Genomic DNA, 19,692 nt, shown 5'->3' on the forward strand with positions numbered 1-19,692 from the left:
CATAGATACAATGGAATATTACTCAGCCATAAAAAGGAACGAAATAATGCCATTTGCAGCAACATGGGTGGACCTAGAGATTGTCATACAGAGTGAAGTAAGCCAGAGAGAGAAAGACAAATATCGTATATTATCGCTTATAAGTGGAATCTAGAAAAATGCTACAGATGAACTTATTTGCAAAGCGGAAATAGAGTCACAGAGGTCGAAAACAAACTTACGGTTACCAAGGAGGGAAGGAGGGGGTGGGATGAATTGGGAGATTGGGATTGACACATATACACTATTGATACTATGTATAAAATAGATAACTAATGCGGACCTACTGTATAGCACAGGGAACTCTGCTCAGTGCTCTGTGGTGACCTCAATTGGAAGGAAATCTAAAGAAGAGTGGATATATGTACACATATAGCTGATTCACTTTGCTGCACAGCAGAAACTAACAAAACATTGTAAAGCAACTATACTCCAATAAAAATTACTTTTAAAAAATGTTACAGACTGAGAAAGGAAGGGGGGAGGAAAAGGAGAAAACAGACAGAGAGAGAACGTAGGACAATTCTCAGCACACGCATGGTGATATCAGAACCACAGAGCTGCCCCTCGGATTATACTCTGTGGTTCCCAGTCTCGCTATGAGACGTCCTTCTCTGCAAACCTCAAAGCTCATCTCTGGACACATTTTCCTCCTACTCACATCAAGTGTCAGGTCAGTACAGTGAGGTTAAGGAATCAGTCCAAGCATCCTTACCGAGCCAGCTGCAAAGCCACAGCTGCAACCTGGTGCTCTTCCTCCTAAAGCAGAGTCCTAACCACTGGCCCATACAGCCAAGTTATGGCTCTAATGGAGCACAGGCGGTGGGGTAGAGCACCAGGGTTCAAATCCCGGTGCTGTAACTTATCACACAAATGACAGACCTGTAATTTATCACACAAACGATAGACCTGTGGGGTCTTCTTTCAGCCTGAGGCTCAGGCGGGGGTCCTTTAACATCGTGGATCTCAGCTGACTGACAGGTTGCCAGCAGTGGGTGCCTGAGGGGGACTCAGTAGTACCAAGTGTCAGAACCATCCCCAGCAACAGAGTAACTGTGGACAGGCTTTACCTTTGAAGAACACTCTTCAAAGTTCAAGCTACTTCCGTGGCTTGAACAGAAGTAGCTAGGGGCTGCTAGGGGCTGTAAATTCATTGGCCATCAAATTCCTATTCCTACAGCAGCCTCAGGGGTGGAGCTTAGTTCCTGATTTTACCTATAAGGCAACAGCATCCTAGGGATGTTAAGTGACTCCCCGTAAAGTCACACACCTAATGAAGGTCTGAGCCAGCGTTGGAATTCAAGTCTGCGGAACCCACCCAGTGTTCGTCCCACTACCTGTTCTGTCTGCCCTACTCCTTGTAGCCACTTCGCCCATCTCTTTTCAGCCCCAGACCACACCCCATCTTGTTCTGCTGCACCTGCTTCCCCAAGGTCACCAGTGCCTCTTAGCAGTTCTTATCTCTCTTTTTGTAGCATTTGATGCTGCTGATTGCATTGTTCTTTTGAATTTCATGACACTATCCGATCCTGATTCTCAGCCGCTTCTCTGATTGGTTTTTCTCACTTCCTTAGCCAACTCCTCTTCCTTCTCCTCTCCACTAAATTCAGATTTTGGCCATGCCTCACTCTCCCTGGGCAATCTCGACCTTGCCTGTGGACTCCACATCTCATCTCTGCCCAGGTGATCCTAACACCCTGACCCATGTCCTGGGTTTCAAAACGCGTTCCACCTACCTGCTGGGCGTTGCCACAGGGACTTCCTTCTGGTGTCTCTTCCAGAGAGAGAGGCAGAAAGGCAGAAAGCACAGTCCTTAAGAGCACGAACTCTGATGCAAGTCTATCTGAGAGTGAGTCTTGACTGGGTCACTTACTAGCTGTGAGACCTTGAGCAAGTTACCCAAACTCTCTGAGACTGCTTTCTCACCTATAGGACTGGGATGCTAACAGCACCTCTCCCGCAGGGATGTCGTGAGAATTAAAGTGAGTTAATACATTCAAGGCACTTAGAGTGGTACTGACGTGCTACAGGACCCATTATTATTATTCCCAATACAGCATGTCTGTTATATACTTTTCATACATAATCTGATTTGATCTCCACACTGTCAGGAAGACTCATTATTATCCCCACTTTACAGATGGTGAAACTGAGGCTTAGAAAACTTAAGTGCCTTGTTCAAGGTCACACAGGTCATATATGGTAGAGCTGGGCTTGACTTTGGAGATCCATCTGGCATCTTAACCACTTCACTTTACCCCCCTTAGCTCCTGAAGTTCAAACCGTGGTCGCCCTTGCCTCTTCCTTACCTTTCCTTACTGCATCTACTCACTCGCTATACCAATCAGGGGCCAGGTTCTGACCATTTGACCTGCTCACCCCCCACTATCCTTTCCTTCCCACTCCCACTGTCACAGATCCGTCAGCCCCTTCTGCTACCTGCCTCCTAAGGGCTTTCTCCGTCTCCAGGATTCTTCATTTTCCAGTCTGTTCTCCAAAGTGAGGCCAATTATAATCCTAAACGTAGGTCTGTGTGCTCCTGCAGGGCAGAAAGCTTGTCTTATTTATCACTGTGTCCTCCATGCCTAGCACAGGGCTGGACTCAGAGTTAACGTGCTCAATAAATAGCTGTTGAACCACACTGAAGCCCACTCAACTCTTTTCATAGAAAATTGGAAATAAGCTAAATGTCCAATCATAAGGCAATAGTTATCTAAAGTGTGGGTCATATATCCAAGTGGAATACTACTTAGGCATTTAAAATGCTTATGAACAGTTTATAATAATCTTAAAAATATTTATGTAATAATACTAAGAGCAAGAAGCAGGATATAAAATTATATGTATATCTACATGAAGGCTACAGCTAAGCAAATACAGCAAATTGTTATGCACTGCGGAGTGACTGGAAGAAGAGGTTATAAAAGCCCACATTTATTAAGTGCTACTTATGGCCCATTCTAAGCACTTTATGTGAATTGACTTATTTAATTCTGGAAACAACCTGATGTGATAGACACTGTTACTGTCACCCTCATTTTACAGACAAGAAAACAGAAAAGTTAAAGGGCAGAGTCAGGATTCAAACTCCCGACCCCTCACTCCAGGGTCAGCTCCCAACCACTGCACATCTCCTCCCACTTCCCGCCAGCTCACTTGGAACACACTCCAGATTTTCCTACCTGAACCTATTCCCAAGTTGTTCTCTCTGACTAGACCAGGGCTCTTAACCTTCTGCCTGAGATCTGTGGGCAGAAGTCAGTGGTCTGTGAACATTCTGGGGGAAGAAAAATGGCATTATTTTCTCTTAACCCCTAACAAAAATTCAGCATTTCCTTCAATTTGGAATATAGGCAATAAACCACAGTATATTAACAGTTGCTGTGACTTTGTCATTGATAGGCATCGTGAGTGTTTTCATATCACATTACAGTGCTGCAGATGTCTTGAAATATCATTCATATTCATAATTACTTTGAAATTACACTAGTCGTAACGTTTAGCTATTGAATACATTAATAGATAGGATGTTTAAAAAAAGTTTTTAAATGAATAAAATTACATAGATAGGATGACCAGGGAAACCAATTACATGGAAATACAGTTAAAATACATTAATATATCACTATTAAAATATTTTAACTGCATTTCCATATAACTGGTTTCCCTGGTCATCCTATCTACATAATTTTATTCATTTAAAAACTTTTTTCTGAGAAGGAGTCCATTAGCACCCACAGACTACCATGGTCTAGGCCCTCTCTTGCCCTTCCGCCTGGAAAACTCCTACTGATCCTCCAGTGCCCCACTCAGTTCTTGCCCATAGGTGAGAAGGTGCCATTCCCTCCCAATATTCACATCACACCGTGGCTCTGAGTCAGCTTCATGCTGGGCAGGTCAGCATCCCTGTTCTCTGAATTCCTGGCCAGCTTCTGCCCCAAGCTAGCTCATTATGCCGGGTCTCAGTAAGGAGAAGCTGCTCCTAAAAAGAAATTCTTACAGGTCACAATCCCTTATTCCCAATTCCAAAATCCAAAAGGCTCTGAAACTGAATGGTTTCATCAAACTCATTTGGTGGCAAAATCTGATCTAAATAGATAGATGTGAAGCTATTTATAATATATGAATATCTGAATGTGAGCATGCATTTAATTTCGAGTGTGGGGTTCAGCCCCAAGCCCCATCTGAGATGCTACTTAATGTATGGTATAAGCACCACATGACCTTTCCAGTATCCGGCAAGTTCTGAAATCTAAACACATCTGGCCTCAAGGGTTCGTGGACCTGTGCCTGCTGTTTTGAGTGTCCATCTCCCATTTCCCACTGGATTGGAAACTCCTTGAAGGCAGGGGTCACATTTATTCAGTCCTGGCAAAAAGGAATTAGTCAACAGATGTTTGTTCAACTGAATTGAAATGATTCAAAATGAGTGCAATGAAAGTGAATTATCATCTTCCCAGCAGCCATGGCCTGGGCATTTCCTGGGATCTGGGAATTGTTCTTTCATTCCCTATGAAGGGTGCAGGCATCGTTTCAGTAGAAATGAAAATCGGTTATAAAGGACCCCAGTTCTGAAACTTCCTGGACCCTGTTTGTGCAGGCCCCGGCTGTCTCGTGAGGACCTCTGAGCAGTTTGAGGGGTGGAGGAGAGGGAGGTGCACTCTACTTCTGCCTCCCAGGGAGCAGGGAGAGGTGAGTGATGTTGCCACGGCAACCAAGTTTCCCAGCCAGCAGAGGAGTTGGAAGGCAACTGACAGAGCAGCTGCAGGAATAAAACACCATGATGGGATGTTGTAAGAAGGGGAAACTTCTTCCCCTGGAGATACCAGCTCCGGCCGGGATTGAAGTCTCCTTAGACTCCTGGTCTGGACGGGAGGTGCTTATGGGAACTTCACCTTCTCTGAGTCTTCACAGGGAGGGGAAGGGTCTGGCTGTGCTGAAGATGGTGCAGAGCAGTTACTCACAGGCTCACTGGTGGCAGGCCCTCCAGGGAAGGGGCAGCTTCCGGGGTGGGGACGAGGAAACTGGGGCTTCCTTATTTACAGCGTGGCGCTCCCGGAGCCCCTGTGGTAAACAATCGGGGCCAGCGGTAGCTGATTTCGATGTGGAGCAGAGGCCGGGAGAGCTCAGAGTCCTTCACATAAAGACACTTCAGGGCGGGCTTCCCTGGTGGCGCAGTGGTTGAGAGCCCGCCTGCCGATGCAGGGGACGCGGGTTCGTGCTCCGGTCCGGGAAGATCCCACGTGCCGCGGAGCGGCTGGAGCGGCTGGGCCCGTGAGCCATGGCCACTGAGCCTGCGCGTCCGGAGCCTGTGCTCCGCAATGTGAGAGGCCCGCGTACCGCAATAAAAAAAAAAAAAAAAAAAAAAAAGACACTTCAGGGCGCCGAAGCCCGAGTGGAGCCGGAGCGCAGGTCTCTGTGTGTGCTTGGTCGTGCTATCCGGAGTGAGGCAAACAACCGTCCCCATCAGCACCAGGAACTAACCCCTCCTTGTGCCAGAGCCTCGGGAGCAGGGTCCACTCTCAGTTCTGTGAATGGACCAGGGGCTGAATGGACTGGCCTTGCTGGCCTCAAGAGCCGAGAGGGGTGCTGTGAGGGTGCAGTGCCAGGTCTGTGCACTGTCACGCCCCACAATGGGGACCTCCCTGGTGAGCGTGCCCCAGCGTATCGGAGAACTCAAAACTGCCACTGGCTGTCACAGGGATGAAATGAACAGTGTGGGGAATATAGTCAATGATAATGTATTATTTCTTTGTATGGTGACAGATGGTAACTAGACTTATTGTGGTGATCACTTTGTAATACATAGAAATATCAAATCACTATGTTACACACCAGTAAGCAACAGCGCTGTAGGTCCATTATTCTTCAAACACAAACAAACCAACTCATAGGAAAGATCAGATTCATGGTTACCAGAGGCAGAGGGTGCGGGGAGGGGGAATTGGATGAAGCAGTCAAAAGGTACAAACTTCCATTATAAAAGAGCTAGGGATGTAACGCACAGCGTGATAAGTATAATGAACACAGCTGTATGTTCTACAGGAAAGTTGCCGAGAAAGTAAATCCTAAGAGTTCTCATCACAAGGAAAACATTTTTTCTGTTTCTTTGATTTTGCATCTATAGGAGGGGATGGATGGTCACTAAGCTTACTGTGATAATAATTTCACGATATATGTAAGTCAAATATTATGCTGTACACCTTGAACTTACACAGTGCTGTATGCCGATTGCGTCTCAATAAAACTGGAAGGAAAACAAACCCACCATTGGCTCCTCTCACCAACGGCGTATCATTCAAAGCCCTCAGCCTGGTCCCAGACCACCATGGAAGCAGCAACACCATGTACGGGGAGTTTACACACGCAGGCACCGGGCTGGCAGACACAATACCACCCTGAATCCCTACGATGATCCAGAGAGCGAGGAGTTACAATACTAGTTCTACTACTAAATCATACTAAGAGGTGAAATTTATCAAGAGTTCACCTGACTCCTGGCACCGCTCTAAGTTTTCTAAGCGCATCATCTCACTTAATCTTTCAGCAACCTCATGAAGTGAGAACTCTTATTGTTCCCATTTACAGATGAGGAGTTTGAGGCACAGGAGATAAGCCCACAGTGCTGGTGATTAGGATCCTGACCGCTATTCTACACAGCTCTCCAGTCCTGGCCTTCACCACCGCCCCCCGGCAGATGCCCCCTGTTTTAGCCACACCCAGCTGTCATTGTGCCCCAAGGTATTCTGGTTTTTTTCCTTCCTCAAGCATGCTATTAAGGCTTCTGCGTGGATGCCCTCACCTGTCAAACATTCCAAGCTCTGGCCCAGCGGCCTTACCTGACCGCCTAGCTACACCTATGACCTATTTCTGACCTCATTCTGCCCTTGTCTGAGCCACTCCCTGGCAAGCCCACAGCAGAGCTACTGAGATTTATGTCACTTTTCAGATGTGTGTCTTAGCCGCCTCCTGGGAAAGACTGCGAGCCTCAGTTTCCCCATCTGTAAAATGAGGAGGTTGGGCCAGGCCATTTCTAACCACTGTAATTCAGTGCATTTCTGCGTCCCTGTTATGCGTACGTGAGGTGGGAAAGGGAGGCGGGGAATGCGTGTTGAATGACTCGTCATTATTCCAATGACTTTCTCCTCTGGCTTCTCACCATTTTCCCTCATGCTGACTTGGAGTCATTCTATTGAGCTGATGGAGGGATGTTAGCCTTTACTCACTAGAAGCAGCCCTGAATCAGCGGAGGTCGTGCCCACAGAGCCTTCGAGAAGCTCGGGATCCTGTGCAGCAGGGGCGGCTGGAACCTCACTCTCTGTGCCCATTTCCAGGCAATTGGGCCTCACGGGGCCCGAGAACCAGTGAGCCTCTGGGTTTCCAGGGGAAACAGTGTGGACAGCTGATAGCACGCTTGTCCTCATAGAGACAAGCCAGGGCAGAGGTGAGGGGCTGACGGGGAGGCTCCTGCTTCCAGCTCTGCAGTAAATTAAACTTCAGACTGGCTCTGGCAGCAGCAGGGATGGTGCCTCAGGGTGTCTGGGTGATAAGGGAGGGGGCGGCACTTAGTTTAGCTCTAATACGTTCGCTGTAGGAGACACAGGGATCTATAGGAACAGAGGAGGGCGATGCTGTGGGAGCCTGCTGCACGAGAAAGGCAGAGATGGAGATAAGATACTTGAGCCAGGAGGGAAGGGATGGCCATGCGGGGAGGTGACCTGATAGGTCTTGTCCAGCCCTCTTATTTCAGATCTGTGGGCTGCACAGAGGGAGCTGGGAAGTCAAACATCAAGAAGCCTGAGGCAATGATGGTGACCAGGCAAAGAGGCAGAGGGGATCAGACGTGGGTCTGAGGAACCTTTACGGGTGACCCTCACTTTAAATAAACCCACTATATGAAAATCTATGTGAACCAGATAAAAGCGGGGTGGGTGGTTTGCTACTTGTATCTTTCCAGTGTCCAGGTTGCTATTAACACCCCGTGTGATACTTTCCATCTCCCAGCCTCGCTTTCAACTACCAAATGAGATGGTTGAACTCCAGCATCTTTGGTTTTACACTTCATCCTCTTTGATTCTGAAATTGCCGTTGTTTCCCTTGAATGACACGCCCGTCCCAAATGTGACTCATTATTTGTGCAGAGTTTTGGAAACTCACCTATTGCCCTATTGCCGAGAGCGGGCACAAGAGTACCCTGTAGGATTGCTACCAACTCCATTCAGATCAGAGCCTCTGCTTTCCGCAACCAAGGATGTCATCACTAGGATCTCTTTTATCCCCTTGAAGTGGAGTCTCGGGGCACCGGGTGACAGGTGTGAGGTTGGGGGCATTCGTCAGGCCCCCAGAGCCACTCAAGTAGTTTTACATTAACAATGCAAATCAACCCCAGGCCACCAGCCCAGGGAAGACACAGCCACCATGAGATGGAGCAGTAGCTGGCTCTGGGAGGCACACAAAGGCTCGGTGCTGTCGGATGCATCAACCCAGAAAACGGGGAAGAGAGGGGAATATCCAGTTATGATCGAGGCCCCACGAGGCACCTGACATTAAGACAGGCGGTGTGAGAGGAGTCCGGGAGGTAGACGGTGCTGCCAGGTAGGGATGCCTGGACTCTGAGACAGGGAGAGAGACATGATGGTAAGAGGGGGAGGAAGCCAGCTCCACGGTGGGGAGGCGGTGGTGGGGAGAGAATAAAGCCAACAACGAAATCCACAGCTGCCACTTACTAACTACCTGGTACGTGCACGGTGCTAAGGAACTCACCTGTACTGTCTCGTGTCCTGCTCCGAATGACCCTAGGAGGTGTTATTACCATCACCTCATTTTACAAACGAGGAAACGGAGGCACAAAATGGTTAAGCAGCCTGTCCACTGTCACACAGCTAGTAAACAGCAGAGCCAGGACTGAAACCTGGTCGGTCTGATCCTAAAATCCATGTTCCTACTCTTTATACCACAGTCTCCCCAACGTAGGGATCGCAGAGATGTTGTTCCTCCTCCATCTGGGGATCCTGCCTCCTTTTAACCTCCTTCCCCCATCCCGCCACTGACCCCCCCAGTCCCGCCCCATCCCGCTTCAGCTAAACGCGGTAACCCACCACCCACTCTCCCCCTTATTGTGGGAGGGAAAGAGCAAGCGGGGCTGGAAGCTTTCTATGAACTATCTGGGTGGTGTTTAAAATTCACTGTGGGAGAGCAGCTCAGGCTTTAGATGAAAAGCCTTTGGGGTAGAAGGATCCAAAAGCCCTCTTTTCTAACAAATGCTAATCACGCCTCAAACACAGTGAGATGCAAAAGCTGAACCGAGGGCCACGTGTTGGTAAAGTACTTGGTGCCTAAAAGAGGGGCCTTAGAAAGATGCTCCAAAGCTCTGTGATGTGGAATAAAGACATCAGTCTCCTTTCTTCCCCCGATTCATCCAGCTTAATATTTTAGATGTATTGACTCCGCTAAGCCTGGGTCATTGGGAGAAGACATTTACATCTGCTAATGACCCCCATCCTCAGTGGGCAATCCATGCTTTCTGTTCTGCGAAGGAAACCCTGAGGAACCAAAGAAGAAGAAGGGGAAGCTGGTTTTTCAAAGAATAGGCTACAGAACGATTTAGCCATCCGGACCCCTGTCTGCGACCTGCCCTCATGCACAAAAAAGAAACACTACAATACAGACAGGACCAGGAGATTCATGAGAGGTCATTGCTGGTATTTCTGCTTTCATTTTGAAGATCCTGAGAAATCTGAATCTTCCTTTTGTTGGCCTAGAATTGAACCTCTATGACAACTAGAATTTCTACCTGTGCCCTGCTGAATCCCCATTGCCTAGGATAGAGTACAGCAGGCACTCACTAAATATTTATTGACTGACCAAGTGAATAAATGAATGACAATTCCAGGTACCGTTTCCACCATGCCTTCTTCTGAAGGAATCTGTGTCCATAGATCCTGCTGGCCTCAACAACCCTGTTTTGTGTGATAGAAATCCACCCTCAGTCTTTCGGAGTGGACTTTCTCCCCAAGGGTAGCTCTTAGGTCATCTGGTCAGTGCCTGTGGCTTCTGAGACAGGACCAATCAGATCCTCTATCTTGTCTCCAAACCAAGAGGCACTGAGGGAAGCTGCACACTGAAAAGAGACTGTAAGCCACCTGAGGGCAGGGACTGTGTCTATCTTGTTTTCTGCATTGTTCCCCATGCATGATATCCTGAGTCAGGCCTGAAATAGAGCAAATGCTCTATAAAAGTTTCCTGAATGGGTAAACAAATTGTCAGCTGGGCCTGGATGGCCATTATGGGACATGATGAATAAACCAGGGAAACCAAAGTAGCAGAGAGGGAAGAGCATGGATCCAACACAACAAGAGCACTAAAGACGCTGTGGGACAGACAGAGAGCCACTGCCTTCCTCCCGTCCTGCTCTCTTTGGATCCATACAATATCCTACCAATTGTACTTAAGCCAGTGTAAATGTGTTTCTTCTCTTGCAATATTAATAACCCAGACGAGAGCATCGCTGGACCTACATGCAGATGACCAGATGTCTGACATGTATATTTGAGCGAGTTGTTCTTTAGTTTGGTTTGGTTTTGCCACTGAGTGTCATTAAAGGTTGAAATGGGCTAGTAAGGGAGGAGATGGGACTCCAGAGCCTTAGGGAATGGAGGCCGTCATCTCTCTGGGCTGAGGGTCTCCCCCTCCTTCCCTCTGAACTGGAGTTGTTCATTTCCAGCTTAGCTACAAGCCACCACCCCGCTAACCTGGAAGCTCATCCTGTAAAGTCATCAACGTAATACCAGCCGCACACCAGAGAAGTGCAGGGGAGGTGGAGTGGATGGGACACTGGACGCGCAGGGTCATGATGCAAGTTCAGGGTCCAGGACTTGCTCAGCCATTGACTAGCTCTGGGGTTGGGCATGTTATCCAATGTCTTTGAGCCTCAGTTTCTTTGGTAAAGTGGGAATAATAACACTTAACTCTCTGGTTGTTGGGAGAATTAAAAGCAGTGCCCAGCACATGGGAGGGGCTCCGTAAGTGTGACTGCAGTGACCAACTGAGTATACATGTAAAGCACTACAACTCACGGAGGATCTTCCTATATTGCAAGTCATTTAAATCTCACAATGACTTGCAAGATTTGCAAAGTAGACCTTAGTGTTCCCATTTTACAGATGAAGAAACTGAGGTTAAACAGAATCACTGACTTGTCCAAGGTTACCCACAGAGTGCGTGGCTGATGTCCAGCCCAAGTCTCAGCTTCTTCCCACAACACTGCCCTCAGCAAAAGAAAGCAAGACAGGAAACAGATGTGCCATGACTATGCTTCCCTGGGGCTGTGGCTGAATCTCTCCTTTCTTAATCCCATATAAGGTTTCATTCAGGGATCTGTGTACAGAATGTCCAGGAGATGAATGAATCAATATATGAAGAAATGAATGAGTGGGTAAATGAAGGAATGAATGAATTCCCTGTCTTAATTCTACTCCACACATGATTTGCCACAAAACCTGGGATCTTGTCTAGACTAAGCCCTATAGGGCTTCCTGGTGCATGTTTCTCTTCCTCTCTTGGGAATATCTACATCACAGGCCCGGCAATAGGTGCGGCTCACACCACCAGCTCCTCCTCTGCCAGCAAGGGAAGCAGAGGGCAGCCCTGCCCATGCTACGTACTGGTTTCTGCAGTCTCGTACTCGCTGTCTCTGAGAAGCTCAAAGATGTCCACTTCGACCTTGGCCTTGCCCAGCCTCTCGGGAGCACGGTTGATGCGGTTCTTGGCCAGGGTGATGGACAGCCGCTCCCCTCTGCTGCACTCCATGGGGTCATCCAGGATAGCAGCTGTGGGCAGGCAACCACATGGACACAGTTGGTACCCTCTACCGTTACGCGTCCTCCTACTCCAGTCTCCCCCCCGTGCCGCCTTCCACCTCCACCCTGCCATCCTCAGAACTGTCCCCAAAGCAAGTCCCCTGCATGCTAAGGGTCTAGGTCTGTAGCCAGGTGTGGCGGTGAACTCTAGTGTGGCTAGTCACCTCAGGGACACTGTAATGCCACGGCAGGCCACCAGGGGCCCTACCTGGAAGAGGTCCCCAGGCTCAGGCATCGCGATACCCTTGAATCTAGGTTTACCTGCACACATGGGCACACGTGTGCAAAGGGAGGGAGATGGCAGCAGTCCTTTGAAAATGGTATTCTGGGCATATGAGAAACTCTCCTTGAGGTGATCTAGGGTTGAAGAAGGCCAGGTTTGAGAGGGAAACCTGTGGTATCAGGAGCCGCTACAGGGCCCTGCTGAATGCCTGTTGTCCACCGATGACACATGTCACCTAGTGAGCTACATAGTTTCTATGAACTTCTGTCCTCACTGAACATGGGGAAGAGTAAGACAACCTCATGGGGCTGGTGTGAGAATTCAGTAAGACAATGTATATACGTGGCACATCATCACAATTTAATCAGTGTGACAATCAGTGTGAATGGTTGGAGTGGTGTGGTACCGATAGCTGCCCAACCTCTGGAAGCAGTATTAAGGATGCGTGTTAACCTGAGTTCAAATCCCAGCCCCGCCCCGTCTTTGCTATGGGGCCTCTGTCTCCTCACTTGTAAAATGGGGAGAGAGCCTCTTTTTGGGTTCCAGTGAAGATGACATGGATAATGCGTGTGAAGTGCTCAGCGCAGTATCTGGTGCACAGCAAACGCTCAGTAAATCTAGCCATTGGTATCATTCATTCTCTTGGTAGAGGAAGTTACACAATTGAAAATCTCTGCACAAAAACTTGTACACAGGAGTGTGGGTGAAGGGATAAATTAGGAGGTTGGGATTAACATATACACGCTGCTATATATAAAATAGATAACCAACAAGGAGCTCCTGTATAGCACAGAGAACTATACTCATTAGTTTGTAATAACCTATAAGGGAAAAGAATCTGAAAAAGAATATATATATATATATATATATATATATATATATATATAACAGAATCACTATGCTGTATGCTTGGAACTAACACTATATTGTAAATCAACTATACTTAAAATTAAAAAACTAAAAATAAAATGTCCTAAAAATAAAGTTACTCTGTCTAAAAAAAAAAAAAAAAAAAACTTGTATACAAATGTTCCAAGCAGCATTATTCATAATAGCCAAAAAGTGGGAAAACCCAAATGTCCATCTACTGATGAGTGGATGAACAAAAATGTAGTATATCTATACAATGGAATATTACTCAAAAACAAAACGGAATAAAGTACTGATGTATGCCACCACATGGATGAACCTTGAAAACATTATGCTCAGTTGAAGAAGCCAGACACAAAAGGTCATGTGTTGAAAGACAGCATTTATATGAAATGTCCGGAATAGGCAAATAGAGACAGAAAGTAGATTAGCTGTTGCCCAGTGGCAATGGTGGTGGTGAGTGAGGAGGCTGGGGAGAAGTGGAGAGTGACCACTAATGCACATAGTGTTTTTGGGGGGATGACAAAATGTCCTAAAATTGATCACGGAGATAGCTGCACAACTCTGTGAATATACTAAAAAACGCTGAATTGTATACTTTAAACGGGTGAATTGTGTGTTATATGAATTATATCTCAATAAAGCTGCTACAAAAATAAAGATCAAGCTTATCTTGCAGAGCTTGAAGCCGCAGAAGAGCAACACAGAGAATCAGACCGAATAGATGTCACTGACACGTGGCCCTTGAATCTCTGTGGCTGGTATGGACAGAGACCCAGTTTCTATGCCATCTTTTCTGTATAAGGCTCCCGTATCTCCTGTGACCCATTTTCCAAACCAAAACCAGGACACAGAATATGACAAAGCACTTTTTTTCTGATTTGTGGATTTATTTATAGGCATAGCCTTACTGAACAATAGAAATTAGATTTCATTTACACGGGTTGGCCATACATGGGGCCACAGAGGTACGTCCCAAGAACTAGGCGATAAAGTAGGCTTCTGTGAGTTAAGTAGCAAAGTCCATGCACACCTGATAGGATTAGCCCCCTGAGGGAATGGACAAAGGACCGGTAAATGTATGACTGAAGAGCCCAGAGACACCTAAAATCCCTACCCAGGTCACCTTAGGGAAGCAAGACCAGAATGAGATTATTACTTAGGAAGCAGAAATTTGAACAATTACACTGTGCTGTCCCAGGAAAGGAAGACTTTGGGAATAGAAGGAAAGTGGGGCAGCCCAGAGGAGCGATTCTCAAATGGTGTTCCTTGGAGGGCCCCTGGGTTCCTTCAAGAAGCAGAGGGGAAGGCTGAAGGGAGGTCTCTAGCCCCACACCAATTTCAACCAGCACAACTCCACATCTATCAGTTTTAGATATCGGAGCTCTCCAAAAGACACGTTGTGGGGAAAAGAAAAGTTTCACTGTTAAAAATATAATAGAAACCATTAGCCCAGCCCTGGAGCATAGAAAAGAGACATCTGAAGTGTCAGGAACTGGCAGTGCCATCCTGCATGAGTCACAGGAGAGAGGCACCGGGTCCATGGGATGCTAGCCTCATGTTAACAGGTACACATTTATCCAGCGACAACGTCAGGGTAAGTCCTAGTGGACTTACCTAGTCTCACTGTCTGCAACAACTCTGTGAGATAAGGGTGTTATCTGTGTCATCCTCACTTGGAGATGAGAAAACAGAGGTCACAGAGGTCAAGTGGCCCGCCCTCGTTCACAGGGCTGGTGAGTGTAGAGGAGGGAGGGGATCCCAGGTCAGTTTCATATGGACCCTGCGTTCTTAACCACAGGTCATATTCCTTCTAATGAAATTCATCTTCTCGGGGGTTTGCTGCTGAGAAGGGAGTAGGCTAGGTAGGTGTGTCTTAGGCAGCTCACACTGCTATAAGAAAACACCATAGGGGCTTCCCTGGTGGTGCAGTGGTTGAGAGTCCGCCTGCCGATGCAGGGGACACGGGTTCGTGCCCCGGTCCGGGAAGATCCCACATGCCACGGAGCGGCTGGGCCCGTGAGCCATGGCCGCTGAGCCTGCGCGTCCGGAGCCTGTGCTCCACAATGGGAGAGAGGCCACAACAGTGAGAGGCCCGCGTACCGCAAAAAGAAAAAAAAAAAAAAGAAAACTCCATAGAGTGGGTGGTATTTATTTCTCACAGTTCTGGAGGCTGGGGAGTAGGAGATCAGGGTGCCAGCATAATTGGGTTCCAGGGAGGTCCTGCCTCCTGGTTTGCAGATGGCTGTCTTCTCCTGATGTCCTCACACGGCAGAGAGAGGGAGATCAAGCTCTCTGGTCACTTTGAAAAGGGCACTGGGGTCTCACCTTCAGGACCTCTCCTAAACTCAATCACCTCCCAAAGTGGGGAGGGATAAATTGGAAGTTTGGGATTAGCAGATACAAATGACTCTCTATAAAATAGGTAAACTACAAGGTCCTACTGCATGTATAGCACGGTGAACTATATTCACTATCTTGTAATAAACCATAATGGAAATAAATATATATAAAACTGAATCACTTCGCTGTACACCAGAAATTAACACAACATTGTAAACCAACTATACTTCAATTAAAAAAAAAAACCGGTGTGTGCTATGGACTGAATTATGTCCCCCCAAATTCCTTTGTCAAAGCTCTAATGTGTGCGTTTAGAGAGACAGGACCTTTAAGAGGTAATTAAGGTTAAATGAGGTTATAAGTGTTGGGCTCTGATCGCTTGGGATTGGCATCCTTACAAGAGACAACAGAGAAGGTTCCCTCCCACTTTCTTCCACCCCCAAGGCAGGAAGCAGGCTGTCACCAGGAACTGACCCTGCAGCACATTGACAGCAGACTTTTAGCCTCCAGAACTTGAGAAATAGATGCCCCTTGTTGAAGCCACCCAGCCTGTGGTATTTTATTATGACAGCCCAAGCTGACAAAGACAATGTGCTAATTAATATAAACCCTCACATGCAGGACGCCAGCCAGCCACGTGACACCACACAGTGAACTCACAGAGTGTCACCAGACATACTTTGAGACAGAGGGATCATGGCCGGGGGTGGGGAGAGGGGATGGCAGGGAAGAGAGAATGTGGGAATGATACGCTGAGGGGCACATGAGGTCCCCTCGGTGCTCAGCACTCAGGACTCTGCCTTCAGAGGTACCTGGCAGGTGCTCACCAGCTCACTAAGATCCACAGTCCCGCCCTCCCTCCCTTGCCAGCCCCCGTGCCATTCTGGGCACCACTTTTTCATTAGGTTTTAGGTTTTAGACACTAATTAATTTCTGGCTGGGAACAGCCTCAGCTGGGCGGTTGGCTGGCATCAGGCATACTGGGATCAGATAATTAGGATGACCACCGGAGCCAGACTCCAGGGCTGGGGCAGCAAGGACGAGGCTCAGGCCTTCTAGGGGCATCAGAGGAGCATGTCCGCAGCAGGCATTACAGAGCAGCATCCCTGCTGTCCAGCGCTCACCTGCGGGGCCCGGGGGTGAAGGAGAGCAGCTGGCACAGGACTGAATGTGTGGCCACTGCCCCTAACCTTCAGCCCCAGGCCTGGCTGTCGGGCTGGGCCTGGATGCTGAGTCCCCAGCCGCTGCCTAAGGAGAGTCACGTCATCTGGCACATCCTCCACCCCTGCAGACAAGTCAACCTGCAGCCACAGTCAGGCTGATCGGGGCCGGGGGTGATCTGCCTCTGCAGCAAAGGCCAGGCTGAGACGGGGAGACGTGTTTAGGGACCAGGGTCTGCCCCCTTTCCAGCCATGGGGACTCTGCCATGACTCTTCAAACCCACATGGACTCATGACTCCTTCCCGCCCAGGGAGCCACGAGCCCTCACATTTCCCTTGGCCTTTCTCCCCACGAGCCAAGTGCTTTACCCTCTGCTGGGACGTCTCTGAGTTCTAAGGCTCGTGCCAAGGGAAGGGCGGCCTGTTGACTCTGCCCACCTCCACCCAAGCGTCCCTCCATGTTCTGGGCCCACGCCTGTCTCTACTCTGGAGAGGACGCCTCCCCCAGGGCTGGCAGGCTGGGGCTGCCCACTGGGGTGCTTTCTTACTCACCCCTAGTGGTCCTGGCCATGACCACCCAGGGGAGGATGTGTGATCACTGACCCACTCAGACCCCTTAAATCTCCCCATGGTCTGAAGGTTGGTCCCAATCGAGCCTCCAGGATGGCATCAGGCCCTCCACACCTTTCTACCTGTGGCATACCTTCCATCCCCCTAGGGACAGCACCTCTGAGCTAGGACCTGGGCTGACAGGTTATGTTCCCTCCTCTGTGCCTCTGCTGACACTGGCCCTGCCTCTTATTCCCCCTCTCCCTACAAGGCCCACCTCAGACCACCTCTTCCAAGAAGTCTCCCCTGACTCCCCAGGCCAGTGCTCTCCTTGGATTTCCACGCACTGCCTGGGAGGGGTATTTACCTTTCCATTTCCAGGTGAGTTTCCTCATCTAGCTTGTACCTTAAAAGCCCAGAGCGATCCCTCCTTCCTTTGAAACTCCCCAGATTCCCCGTCCCACATCAATTCCCCCTTCTTAGTACACTCACAGGAACTTCTCTGTACTTGTCCTCAGACAGTAACCACTTCTGACTTTCTATTATTTATTATGCCCATTTGTCCATCTTTTCTCCCCTAGACAGCTGCCTCCCTGAGGGCGAGGGCCATGCCTTATTCATCTCTGCAACTGTGCAATCCCAGATACATACACACTGAGCCCTTAATGAATGGTATTGAGTGAATAAATAATGTAAGGCCACTGTATTCTCATGCCCTACAGCCAGGAGCAGACACTGTGCCTGGTGCAGTAGGCATTAGACTAGGCGTGGACTGGGGACAGTTCCTATGCCCAGGCCTGCAGGGCAGAGGACCTGGGCGGACCCCTCCTTCCCAGGTTTGGGGCTTTCCTGCTCTCTGCTCACCTGTGTCCATCAGAATGGGGCTTGCCTTCCCTCCACAATTTCTCAGCAGCCCATAAGTGACCCCTCTGATGGAAAATCAGCCTCCTTAATCCCTTGGTCCTTGCAGAGTCCCGCTGCTGAAGACTTTGAAGCGCTTCGATAACTCTTACCTCTTTAAGGGCAGGAGTAAAGAGGTTTCACTGGAGAGTCTGTATAGGCAGTATCTACAACGCGCCTACAGCTGTTAGAGCCCTGTGCCAGCAAGAAGAGGAGGCGATGTGAGCCTCCAGGGAATCCGTTGGCTTTGCTCCCCAGCCAAGCCCCGGGCGGCTTGCTCCCTGGGGCCCCAGCCCCTCACCATCACTCATCGGGCGTCGCACTCACCTGTGTCCTCCCAGTGCCCCTCGTTTCACCCCTGTTGGTCCCAGTCATCTTGCCGGAGGCAACCGCACCACTGGGCAGGCTGCTCCCACCGCAAACTCACACCCTCCCCCTCACCTGGGGGCCACACGCATCATATCCTTGTCCTCTGACATTACAGCGTATCTGTTTGCTGGGGCTGCCGTAACAGCACCATGGACGGGGTGGCTTAAACAACGGAAATGGATTTCCTCCCAGTTCTGGAGGCTAAAGGTTCAAGACCAAGGTGTCGGCAGGTTTGGTTTTATTCTGAGGCCTCTCTCCTTGGCTTGCAGATGGCCGTCTTCTCCTGGTGTCTTCACAAGGTCTTTCCACTGTGCCATGTCTGTGTCCTAATCTCCTCTGCTTAGAAAGATATCAGTCATGTTCGCTTATGGCCCACTCATATGACCTCACTTTAACTTAATTACCTCTTTAGAGACCCTACTTCCAAATACAGTCACATCCTGAGGTCCTGGGTGTTGGGATGCTAACAGATGAATCTGGGTGGGGAGGGACGGTGTACAATTCAGGCCACACCATGGACCTTCACCTCTAGCCACCGCCTGCTCTCACCTCCCCACTCAGCCCACAGGCTGGCTAAACTGAGGCCGCTCTCGGTGAACTGCCTCAGCTTTGTGTCCCGACCTCTTTCCACTGGGCTCAGATGAGGGGGGTCCTGTGAGAGGAGGTCCCCAGGCCTGGCTCTCTGCCTCACCACGCCTCCCTGCTCTCCTTTATGTTCAGTGTCTGTCCCAGACCCACTCATTCCCCTCCACTAAAACATGGCCAGAGCCCTCCCCTCCCATCAGGACCCTCCACTGACCACACGGACCAAGCATGTCCCTCCGGCCCTCCCTTTACCCCACCTGCAACTCGGGTCAGGCTTCTCCTGCGATGGATCAACGTTTTCTAACGCTACCTCATCCCACCCTGGACTCTCCCTCTGTCCCCACCACCCACTCAAACTGTACTCGCAAGGCAAATAACCTTCAATAGCCCTTTTTTGCAAAACTGGTGGACACGTTTGATTCCTTGTCTTATCACGTCCCGAGCTGGCATGACTGTTTGTATCTGCCACGTGCTGTTCAAAGAACGTCGTGTGTATCACCTCATTTAATCCTCACGCAACCCTACAGCGTACTGTCCCATTTTATAGGTGAGAACACTGAGAAAGAGGCCGGTTAAGCAACTTGCCCAAGATCACCCAGCTCTTAACGGCAGCCTTGGTCCAGCCCATGAGCCACTAGACCACGTCATCAGGTCGCCTCCCAGGTTCTCTTTGCATCTGAGGGTCCCCGGTGCTCTTTTGTGCCTGGGACCCTCAGCTTCTGTGGCTTCCATGGCACAACACCCCTGGGACTTTCCTCCTACTTCTCTGCCCATTCTCTCAAGGTACACTTCTCCT

General features: G+C 49.1%; 1 protein-coding gene across 1 annotated transcript in view; it reads right to left on the bottom strand.

The window, feature by feature from the left end:
* GRIK4 (glutamate ionotropic receptor kainate type subunit 4) overlaps positions 1-19,692 on the bottom strand; it is a gene marked incomplete at both ends in the record, with an annotated part of 308,409 nt that overhangs the window by 159,375 nt on the left and 129,342 nt on the right. The window contains one exon of the mRNA XM_082845308.1: positions 11,703-11,867. Within this exon, the coding sequence (XP_082701434.1) occupies positions 11,703-11,867 (165 nt within the window). The remainder of the gene's footprint in view (positions 1-11,702; positions 11,868-19,692) is intronic.

This window comes from Leucopleurus acutus, assembly GCF_964270905.1.
Source record: "Leucopleurus acutus genome assembly, chromosome: 8".
NCBI classification, from domain to species: Eukaryota; Metazoa; Chordata; class Mammalia; order Artiodactyla; family Delphinidae; genus Leucopleurus; species Leucopleurus acutus.